The following is a 10,346-nucleotide window of genomic DNA, read 5'->3' on the forward strand; positions in this document are numbered from 1 at the left end:
TTGGAGGGGTGGGGCAGCTGGGAGATGCTGCAGGGCTAGAGAGAGTAAAGCGATAAGGGGGCTGTGGGTCAGGAGTGTGGGGCTCCGGAAGGGTAGGGGGGCTATGGTCGGGAGTGAGAGGCACAGCACTGCCCCCTCAATCATATTACCCTAGCCCCAGCTTGTCTTCAAGGATGGGAGGGTGGAACCAGAAGCCCCTCGCCCACATCTACCTTCTACTTCCGGGTGCCTCTCTTTCCGGCGCACAATCAGTGACGTTTCACCGTCGCTGCTGCAGACGTCACGCCGTAGGCGGGAAAGCCTTGCTATCGCTGCGCAGGGGAGCGGAGAGGCGAAGTCGGAGTCGGGCACTGGGGCTAGTCAATCCGCACAGCCGTTAGAGGGGAAGAGGGGGTGGCGGGCACCCTCAACATCTCGCCGACCACATGGAGAAGCCAGGACAGAAGCTGAAGCAGCCGCCGCTCCCGGGGGGTGGGGCCAAGCGGCGCACCAGCATGTTCGAGAAAGAGAATGTGAGGCATGCGGGCTGCGCATGCGCCCGCACGCCCCACTCTCCCCAATTGTTGGAGGGAGGAGCCCCGTCGTGATTTTCTAGTGCGCATGCGCCCCTGTGGCAGACCCGTTCGGTGACGTGTGCTTTTTGTGCGTATGTGTGAATTGCCTCGTGGGCCCGGTTCGGTGCCTACCCATGGCAGGCGTGGGGCCGAGTGCCCAATCTCACCCTGTTCACCTGAGTTGGTTCCATCTGAAGGGGGCCTCTCTCCACAGCAGTGCTTTGGGCAGATAGTGCCTTTCTCACCCACTGAGGTCAAGAAAGCCATGCCTGTGAGGGGCTAGCTGGGCATAGGGCCTGGTGTTTTTGAGAGAGTTTGAAAAGGGGCCCAGTGGATACAAGGCAGCCGAAGGGAACAAAGGCTGAGAAACAGTCTGTTTGCCAGGCCAGATGCATGGCAGACATGATCAGTTTGTCAGGCCTGCCGCATGCCAGAAGCAACCACATGCCGAGAAAGGCATGACATGAAAGGCCTCCCTTTTCCCACCTAATGGCATCACAAAGGTCCTAGCATTGAACTCCCTGCCATGGTGCCATGACCTCAGGAAGATGAAACTTTGTAAATTGACAACTAGTCCTGCTTAGAGATCTGAGCTTGCATGACCAGAGCACAACTTCATAATGGAAAGTGAGCTGCAGTTCAGCTGGGGCTGGGATTCTCCAGAACCTGAGTGTGGATAGGGCCGGCGCACGCACGTAGCTGCCCTCGGATGGATTTTCTATTCTTGAGCCTGTAAATTCCAGAGATACGTCCCTTCTCTGCAGGGATTGGAGTGCAAGGGGTTGGTTATAGCCTGGCGGTTTAAGGGCATAGGCAAACAAGGTTCTTTAGGTAAATGTGGCAACCTTTATTAGACCAACTCAGTAGTTGGAAAAATTGTTCTTTGCAAGCTTTCGGGCGCAAATACCCTTCTTCAGGCATAGGAAGAGTCTGCTGGTGTTATATGTTCTCTGTGGTAGAACAGAAGCCAGCATACAAAATGCAGGTCTGTGAAAATGCAAGTGTGGCAGTGAGGGTCAGAGGCCATGGGATACCATAGGTGTGAGACAGGTAGGTGGGGGGAAAAGGGAAATGTTGACCTGGTGTTAAAATGTAGAGAAGTTACCTGTGGTTACTGGATGTTAGGCAGCTTATAATGTGCCATAAATCTAATGTTTATATTTAGTCCATGAGCTTTTGTATCCAGGAGATTTATGAAGTGTAGTTCATAGGCTTGGTTATGAAAGGTATTTTGTAAAATCCTTTTGTGTATTAGAACTGAGAGATTGGAGAGAGAGTGGTTATCTTACCGGCTACATTCTATCACTAAGCCAACATTCCCCCTTCCTCCTCCCCACCTACCTGTCTCATATCTGTTGTCTCCCATCCCCTCTGATCCTCTCTGACAGACCTGCATTTTCACAGACCTGCATTTTGTGTGCTGGCTTTTATTCCACCATGGAGAAAGTATTATACCACCAGACTCCCTATGCTTGAAGAAGGGTGTTTATGCCCGAAAGCTTGCAAAGACCAATTTTTCTAACTTCTGGCAGGCAGCCAGAAGGCTGGAAGCGGCTGCACCAGTGTCCACAGAGCCCCAGCCTGGCTCTTTGCTGGGGACGGGTACATGTTCACCTCAAGGCTGGTGGTGGGAAAGGGGCCATGGCTGCCCTGCCACAAGGTTTGGGCCCCTTGCTGTTCTGCTGCCATCAGTCCCTGGCATGCCAGTGTCTTACAGATCAAAGTTGTGGGTGTTTTTTGTTCTCTGCTGAAAAACTTTGCCAATCCCTGAATTAAAATGCTTCTGTTTTATGTTACATTTCCATTTTTACCTTTCTTCATGCCAGGGTTCTTCCCATTTTAATTGATATAGGTCTGTGGAAGTGTTTGCTGTTGTTGAGAGTTTTTAATGGTTTCTCTTCTAGTACCCAACCCAAAACAGAAATGAACAATTTGCAGTGTAGTCTTTTCAGGTATCTCATAAAAATATCCCACACAAAATCCGCCTTTCTTTCTTTTGGTTCTTAAAAAAACTTGATTCTCATATATTGAATTATGATTTCAAGCTTTACTCTTTTTTTTTTTTTTTTAAGTTTGCACAGCTGCTGAAAGAGAGAATCAGAAATTCAAGCCATGATGTTTGTGGTACAGAACCAGTGGAACAGGAGTCTATGGCAGAGTTTGGGAAAACTGAATTATTTGCACTGAAAGCAATGACAAAATTGAGATATGCCAATACATACAGAATGGAGCCAAACAATAAATTCCAGGCTCATTTAGTAGGAAAGAAGATTCAGCAGATACTAACGGTAGCATAGTATTTTCATTTAAAATGTCAGTGTATAAAATGCTTAATTTTACTACAAAGTTAAGTGCTAGTCCTGCAAAGACTAGATGGGGCCCTGTAAAGGTACATAACATTAAGCCTGTGCCTAGATCTTTGTAAGATTGGAGATTTAATATAGCAGTAAAGTTTAAACACTGTTATAAATCCATCCTTAACATCACAGTGGGTCCTATTCTGAAAGGCACAATCTCCAAGTTTTTTGCTGAGTGTGGAATGAAGGTGGGAGATGAAGGTTCTGACATTTTTATGTTACTGTATTAAGATGTTTCAGGGGTGTAGGCTGTAGCTGTGTTGGTCTAAGGACATAGGCAGACAAGGTTTTTTGGGTGAATCTGATATCTTTTATTAGACCAACTTAAAGATGCTTCAGAGTACTTAAAACTCAATTGTGAATTTAGGAATTTTTTATTCTGGTATGCAATTTAAGAGTAAAGTGAAATACCTCTAACATTGCCACGTGATTCATTGTCACATATGAAGGTCCCATTGTCAAATATGAAGGATTAAATAAATGAGGGATTTTTCTCCAGAGAATTTGTAGAGACAGTCAACAGCTGCCAAATACTAGAAAAATTTCTAATAGTTGCCCTGAAAATTATAACTAACCCCTGTAACCAGAGGGGTTTTCTGGAAAATTTTGAATGGGAAAATTTTCCAGAAAAATGTCCAATGCCCTAAATAAAGCGTGATCTGATTTAGAATGTTTTATGTTGACTTACATTTAGTAAACAAAACTAAAAAAGTACCTCCATGTTAATGTTATGTCCCAGTAGCCACAAGTATTTGAACTGAAATAATTAATTAGAAAAAAATTAAATACAGCTCACTTAATGTGGTTTAAATCTTATAGTCAAACAAATTCAAAGCTTTATGTGGAAAGAAATTATTTTTATTGGGGTACTTGTAAAAATGTAAAGACAATACACAATAGCATGTATTTCCCTTACATTGTGTATTTAAATTAAAAAAAAAAAATGAAGGCACTGAAACCTGCTGACACTAATTTTAGTACACCCAAAGACCTGTGCATGATATACTGTGCTTTGGTTTTGATTTGACCTGCACAGCCAATTAGGTGAATTCATAACTTGATTTTTGGTTTGGATTATTATGCAAGTGTATTTACCCTTCTGTTTAGAAATCCACGAAACATATATGTACTCTCTCACACAGTTCCTGGGGATAATCACCTGAAAAACATTAATTACAACTTTGAAACTGGCAAGCTTGGGTAATATTGTATTGGTATCCATTCATTTTTATTAATGAATTTATGAAACAATGAATTTTTAGAAATGGAAAATTTCCCATGGAAAAATAAAGCACTGGAAAATGTTCTGCCCCATGTCTGTCTGCCTGTAACACTACAGACATGCTGTAAATATGCAGACTAGCATGTTCATAGGCTCCTTTCCATTAGGCTGAGCCTGAAGAAAAGAGAAAATGCATATGTATTCATTATATAGAGAACTAAAAGGAGAATTGTTAAAAGTAATTAAAGGTCACATTATTATTATTATTATTAATACAATTATTTCACAGTAAAAAGGTTAGCTTATTTGTGTGGTGTGCATCATCTTCTGTGCTAGCACTCAAGCAATTTATATTTGTTTCTTTGTAGCTAAAATTACTGAAAGTTTTAGAGAAAAAACATTATGATGGAGATTTTTTTTAAACTTTTTTTTTTTAACTCTTGATAGAATAGACTTCAGGAAGTTAATTATGACGGTGCAACTAGCAACTTCCTGTGTACTTCGATCTCAGAAGAAATAATAGCATCTGTCAAAGCAATGGGTTTTGATCGTTATAAGTATGTAGTAACAGTACTAACTGTGGAAAAGACAGGTCAGGCAATAAATGTGAGTACACGAATTAGTTTCCTCGTGGTATTTCAAAGCTAAATTAAAAGTTTGGAATTATATCATGTCTCCTGGTACTCTGAACCACATTTGGGGTGGTTGAGTGCTACAGTGAATTAGTGGAAGGTGTCTCTTGTAATTCAAGCAAAGGTGCCATGTAGCAATAATCTATCAAATGCATATGTCAGCATATGGAGGATGTGGAGTTTTCCCACCTTTTGTTTCAGTAAATGTGGTAACTGAGAGAGAAAACCACTGAATTACAGTCTTTACCTTCCAGGTTTTGGAAGGTAAGATCTCTTAAATGAGATTTTCTTTGAAGGAAAAACATATTTCACTGTAACATAAAAATATGATATAAAAACATATATATAATACAAGTAATATAATGTAATATAAAGAATTTAGTCATGCCTCTTGTAATTTTGCAGTTTTATATCCATTCTTTATTTTTAATACAGTTATATAAACTAGCAGTATGTCTAATGCTGCATGTTCATTTTAAATTTCTAAAGTGAAAAAATATTTCTTTAAGACTTGTGCTATTTAATGAGTTTCTATGTACTTTGTTCTTTTCTCCCATATAGATTGCCAGCAGATGGCTCTGGGATGTTGCAAGGGATGACTGGGTTTCAGCTAAATGTGAAATGGAATCCTTTGTTGTATTGGCTTTGCTAGTTGCTTGTTATTTTGAGTAATTTTTCTAAAAGCTGCAACTATTAATGTATCTCACAGCATTCAGTTGGTCTAATAAAAGGTATCATTTTGGAACCAAGTGTTCTAGTTTTTTTGTATGTCTCACAGCATTGTGAATGTTTGTTCAAAAACTTTCAAAATATTATTATTGAATGCTTTCTTTTAAATTTTAAAATAACTGATTTGTTAAAAATCCACATACTGTACTTTAAAATTAATTTTTTCAAGTTTTATTTAAAAAGAAACTTTGGAAATGTATGTGTGTGTTGTGCATGTTATATGTCTACTACATTTCTGTGTCTAAAAATTAATGATACATTTAAGGACATATCTTGCAAGGTACCAGATGTCACTTCCGGCAGTTCCTAAGCAATGGATTTATTACAAACTGCAATTTAACAATTTAATTCATTAAAGCAGAATGTTCTGCCTTTGGAGGTGGAATTTGCAACAGAAAAATAACATTGTATTTTCCCCTAGGTCTAGTCATATTCATCAAGCTGCACAGGAAGAGTTTGTACAGACCTAATATAATAAGCCACTGTAATGTAGCTTATATTTAAAAAACTTTGATTAGATTAAATATATTTTCTCTACTTTAGTCAACTGATACTCCTTATCCTTCTTGTTGAACAGGTTGGTATTTTGAAATTTGGAACATCCTGTGTAAATGTGTCTTTACCCAAATCTAAGATTATTCTGAATTTAAAATGACTTCCCAGTAATTAGATTCTGTATATGGAAAATTCATAAATTTGTAATTTTCCATGTACAACATTTAATTATTGGGATAGTGTCTTAAAGTCGTGGTCCCCACCACTTTAGCAGTGAAAGGATTGGTGAGGGGCAGGCAGCAGGGGGAATCGGATAGCCTTACCTCTGTCCCTTGCTCCCCTATACCTTTCCTCCCCACAACTTGCCCCCCTGCTGCCTGCACCCAGCAGTGCCTGACTCCCCTTGCCCCTTGCTACTTGTTCCTCCCCATGCCTTCAACCCTTGGCACCTCCCCCCCAGTGCTTTTCCCCTTCCACTTGGTCCCCCCTGCTGCCTTCTCAGGCTTTGTCCTTGGGTCTTTCCCCCCACCTCTGCCATGCTTGGGGCCCCCCACAGCCTTTGTGCCCTTCTGCCACCTATGCTTCCCCCCCCAAGCCACTGCCCCCTACCCCAGCCCCAGTGGCTGTGGCAGGGCACCATCCCTGCTACAGCCCAAGGCAGGGGTCATGTAATTGTGTCAACCTGGTGGGGTAGCAGGCGGCTGCTGGTGAGTTGTCCTGGGCTGGTGCTGGAGCAGCTATATGCTCCCTGCCCTAGGCTGGAGTAGGAATGGATCCAGTCTGAGCCAGAGAGTGTGAGGGGTCAGGGCAGGGGGCAGTAGTAGCTTCTGAGGGGATAGGTGAAGGGGTAGAGACTGCAGGGGAGAGGGTAGGCAGCAGCTGCAGCTACAACCACAACTGTGGGTCAGAGCTGCAGCAATTGCCCCCTGACCCCCCAAACCAGCCACCTTGTAATTGAATCTAAGATGAGGAGCATTCCCTGCCCTATTTAATGGAAAGGGGCACCTCATCTTGGATTTGAGTAAATGCAGTAATTTTTTGTACAACCAAGCCCTTACCTTTAATACAAACAGATCTTCAGATTAGAAATGTCACTTAAGCAGTAATGTAAGTGAGGTGGGATGGTGGGGGCACCGACCTTGGGCTCCAATTTAGAGAGGTGAGGAAACCACTGCCCCATGTGCTGCAGAACTGCCTAGTTACATGTCTGCTTATAAGTGTTCACACATTGGGCCTCAATCCAATAAATGCTTAAGCAAATGAAAGCTTTCATATTTGTACATTTAAATACACTTTTATGGTCCCGCTTCTGCAAATTCTTAAATATGCAAAGGCAGAGCAAGATGGCACCTAAGGGCTTCTATGCATTTGTGTGGAGCCCCAGTGCGTATAGAAAGGCGTAAGCCGGCAGGGTGCTTCGAAATAAAACATGTTCAATGACCTTTATTTCAAAGTGCCCTGCCGCCATTTTTTCAGCACTGGGACGCTGATACACGTGACACATGGGTGCTTTTAAATAAAGTGCCTGGCTTGCTAACGAAAGTGCCTGGTACCGCATCCCTTAGCACATGTAAAAATGCCCTTAAAGACTTAAGAAAGGCATGAACTTCATAAGCTACAGCCTACTGCATACATTCATAGTATCTGATAAAGTAGGTTGTAGCCACCAAAAGGTTATGCCTTTCTGAGTGAGTTAGTCCATGAATGCTCAAGCCCTGGCCCGCAGGCCACACCCAGCTCCCAAGCCCTGTCACAGCCTGTAGGGCTCCCCAGTATGCTGAAAAACCTGGGGCTGGGGGGAGCACTGGTAGCATTAAATGTCACTTGCCCGCTGCTCAGTGTCTGGACCTGTGGAAGCCCCAACACTGGCATAATTGGGAGGAGGATGATAGGGGTAACCACTGTGCCCCAACTTGGGGGGGATGTTGGGGAAATAGTTGCTTCTGGCAGCTGTGTATTCACAATTATTATTTCAACAGCAACCTGAAGTTGCCCTTTTCACTTTGCTGTGGGTGCCTGACTGCATCCCTACATTGCTGGCCTCTCAGGCTGGGCAGCATGGCACAGCACTGAAGCCCGATCCCAGCACACAAGGGTGGTGCAGGACCCAATCCTGCTGGGCATGGGTGGTGTAATTTGCTAGGGCCTGATCTCAGTGCATGAAGCCCAGTCCAGCTTGCGGACCAGGTCCCTGCCACTTATCTGGCCCACGGGGCCAAAAGTTTGAGCATCAGAGTTGTTTTATAACTTGTCTGCCTGACTTCAGACTGGTATGGTTAACTACCTCTCTTTAAATCTGTGTTTCTCAGCCTTTATAGGTTCAAGGGCCTTCTCAGAAAATGTCAGCTCTTAGTTTTCATTAATTTTTTGAGACAAGATTATGTTGGGTAAATCTTGTAAATCATGTTTGCACACCTGAGTGCTAACAATATGTGGTTTCCTACAGCATCTTTGAAAGGATCTCAAGGCACCTGAGGAGCCATATTCCCTTGGTTGAGAATCACTGTTTTAAATATATGAGTAACTGACTTCTCTAAGATCACACATAGTGAATGAAATGGTACTAGTCATGCAGGTAAAGACGCACATACTTAATTGTTCTCAGGATCAGACTCTTAACTTTTCTTTAAGGATATACATCTAATTTGTTCTGTCTTTAAATTACTTTAGTCTTGCTGGGAGACTTATGTGAACATGGGGAAGGAAATCCACACTTCAGTGACTGAACAGATGTGAAGTTTGTCTCTCGGTGTTGTATATTTGCCATGGTGCTGCGTGTTTCACGTTCTTTCTAGTAAGCACTGTAGAATGTTCGCCACAGACATTGCTCTAAAGAAGTATTCTTTTTCATGGTACATACAATTGTCCAGTATGTTGTGATACACACCTTATTTGGTTGGCTGTTTACTTACGTTTTCCACCTCCCTGGTATTTCCAAAGACTGCATATACTTGACAAAGAAGAATGGATCATTGCCAGTTTCCTTACTGTTTAAATCAAGACTGTTTACATCCAATGCAAGACTTTCTTCCTTAGGGCTCTGATCCCAAGGAGCCAGGCACAGCGACTAAACCCACGCAGCTGTGCTGTTCCTGGCTCCATGTCATCAGAGCCCTGAGGAAGAAGGGAAAGCTTGTCTAACTTGATCCCAGCTGGTACCATAAAAGACAGCACCTTAAGAGATCCTTGCCTCTCACATTCATTTCTGGACCATCACGGCTACACCAGTGCTTTTGCACTACGGTAACATTTAAGTGTTACAACACCCCCCAGCTAGGAATGATTTCTTTTGTTACACCAGACATAGTGGAGTTATGTGTAGTAGTCAGAGCATGAACAACTCATGCCCCCAGCAGCTGGGAGGGCACAGTGGCAACTGGGATGCAGTGGTGGTGGTGAGTGCCTGGCGGTGGTGAGCAAGGAGCTTCCACAGACATGGCCAGTGCTGTGTGGTGAGTGCTGACCAAGGGTTGGCGACCACCTGCAGCCAGCAGGGATTGCAGACCGCCCACAGAAGTTGCTGGCACCTGGTGGCAAGCAGCGAGCGCCCGCAGGGGTTGACAGTGTTGGCAGTGCCTTTTTGTAGGCGGTGTACCACCATGCTCGGGATGCATGTGCAGCTGCATGCACCCCCTGCACATCTCCCCTGATTCGGAGTATTGTAGATGCTCAATCCTCTGGGAACAAGGCTGTGTTTCTTGCATAGGCTTAGGAAATATATGTCGCTGTTAAGTGTGGCCTCTTTCTTTTTCATATTGTGAAGTTTCCATTTCAAATAGCAAAATGTAGTATCTTCCATGTCTTGGGGCGTTGCTTACAGCCATGTTGATCTAAGGACATAAATCTCATAGGTTTCAGACATTAGGGCTGGAAGGGGCCTCATGAGATGATTAGGTCCAGCAAGGCCCTGGCACCAGCTCACGCGTGCTGATTTGATCACAATCCCCACTGAGAGACAATGGCTTTTTATTCCCATGTCACAGACCAGGGAGCAAAGTTCAGGGTGGTGTTGTGCCCCGCATTGCCACCACTTAGGCCTGCTGTATGGATAGGAGCAAAAACGCCTTCACTAGGAAGGCAGGCCTCCACATGCAGTCACTGAAATGACCGGGTGGTAAATACAGCACTTTTACACTGACTTGAGCATAAGTTTGATAGAAATGAAATGTACACCCAATTAGGCTGCCCTCACACACGTGTAGACACCAGCCTATTCCTGCTTAGCTCGCAGTAAGTGTGGACAGGCCCAGAGTGTTATCACAGTGCTCCGGCACAGACACGCGCTCCATCCTCGGAGGTGTTTCAGATGGGCGATGGGGCGGGGGCCGGTGCCGTGCCCCGTCCTGGGCGAGCGCGG

The 10,346-nt window shown here is 43.8% G+C and overlaps 2 protein-coding genes across 5 annotated transcripts in view; one reads left to right on the plus strand and one right to left on the minus strand.

The window, feature by feature from the left end:
• The window catches only part of ERMARD (ER membrane associated RNA degradation), a 33,454-nt gene extending 33,152 nt beyond the window's left edge, over positions 1-302 (minus strand). For all 3 annotated transcript variants that reach the window (XM_019549910.1, XM_019549911.1, XM_019549909.1), the window contains exon 1: positions 213-302. The gene's annotated coding sequence lies outside the window, so the exon portion shown is untranslated. The remainder of the gene's footprint in view (positions 1-212) is intronic.
• Positions 303-409: 107 nt separating this feature from the next.
• Positions 410-5,665, plus strand: TCTE3 (t-complex-associated-testis-expressed 3). 2 transcript variants are annotated; one of them, XM_019549912.1, is made up of 5 exons: positions 410-512; positions 2,627-2,842; positions 4,581-4,739; positions 5,327-5,478; positions 5,548-5,665. In XM_019549912.1, exons 1-4 carry the CDS (start codon positions 426-428, stop codon positions 5,435-5,437), a joined length of 573 nt encoding a protein of 190 aa, XP_019405457.1. In that variant the 5' UTR covers positions 410-425; the 3' UTR covers positions 5,438-5,478; positions 5,548-5,665. The 2 variants fall into 2 exon arrangements, with proteins under 2 accessions (XP_019405457.1, XP_019405458.1); XM_019549913.1 differs by having other exon boundaries at positions 5,327-5,466; positions 5,536-5,665.
• The last annotated feature ends 4,681 nt before the right edge of the window (positions 5,666-10,346 follow it).

Source organism: Crocodylus porosus, unplaced genomic scaffold (genome assembly GCF_001723895.1).
Source record: "Crocodylus porosus isolate Cpor-Errol unplaced genomic scaffold, CroPor_comp1, whole genome shotgun sequence".
NCBI lineage: Eukaryota > Metazoa > Chordata > Crocodylia > Crocodylidae > Crocodylus > Crocodylus porosus.

Excerpts from the sequence above, each read along its gene's own strand:
- TCTE3 (XM_019549912.1), top strand. The coding sequence starts at position 426 with ATGGAGAAGCCAGGACAGAAGCTGAAGCAGCCGCCGCTCCCGGGGGGT. Across the intron at positions 2,843-4,580 it reads AGATTCAGCAGATACTAACG|AATAGACTTCAGGAAGTTAA; the intron begins GTAGCATAGTAT and ends AACTCTTGATAG. Across the intron at positions 4,740-5,326 it reads AGACAGGTCAGGCAATAAAT|ATTGCCAGCAGATGGCTCTG; the intron begins GTGAGTACACGA and ends TCTCCCATATAG.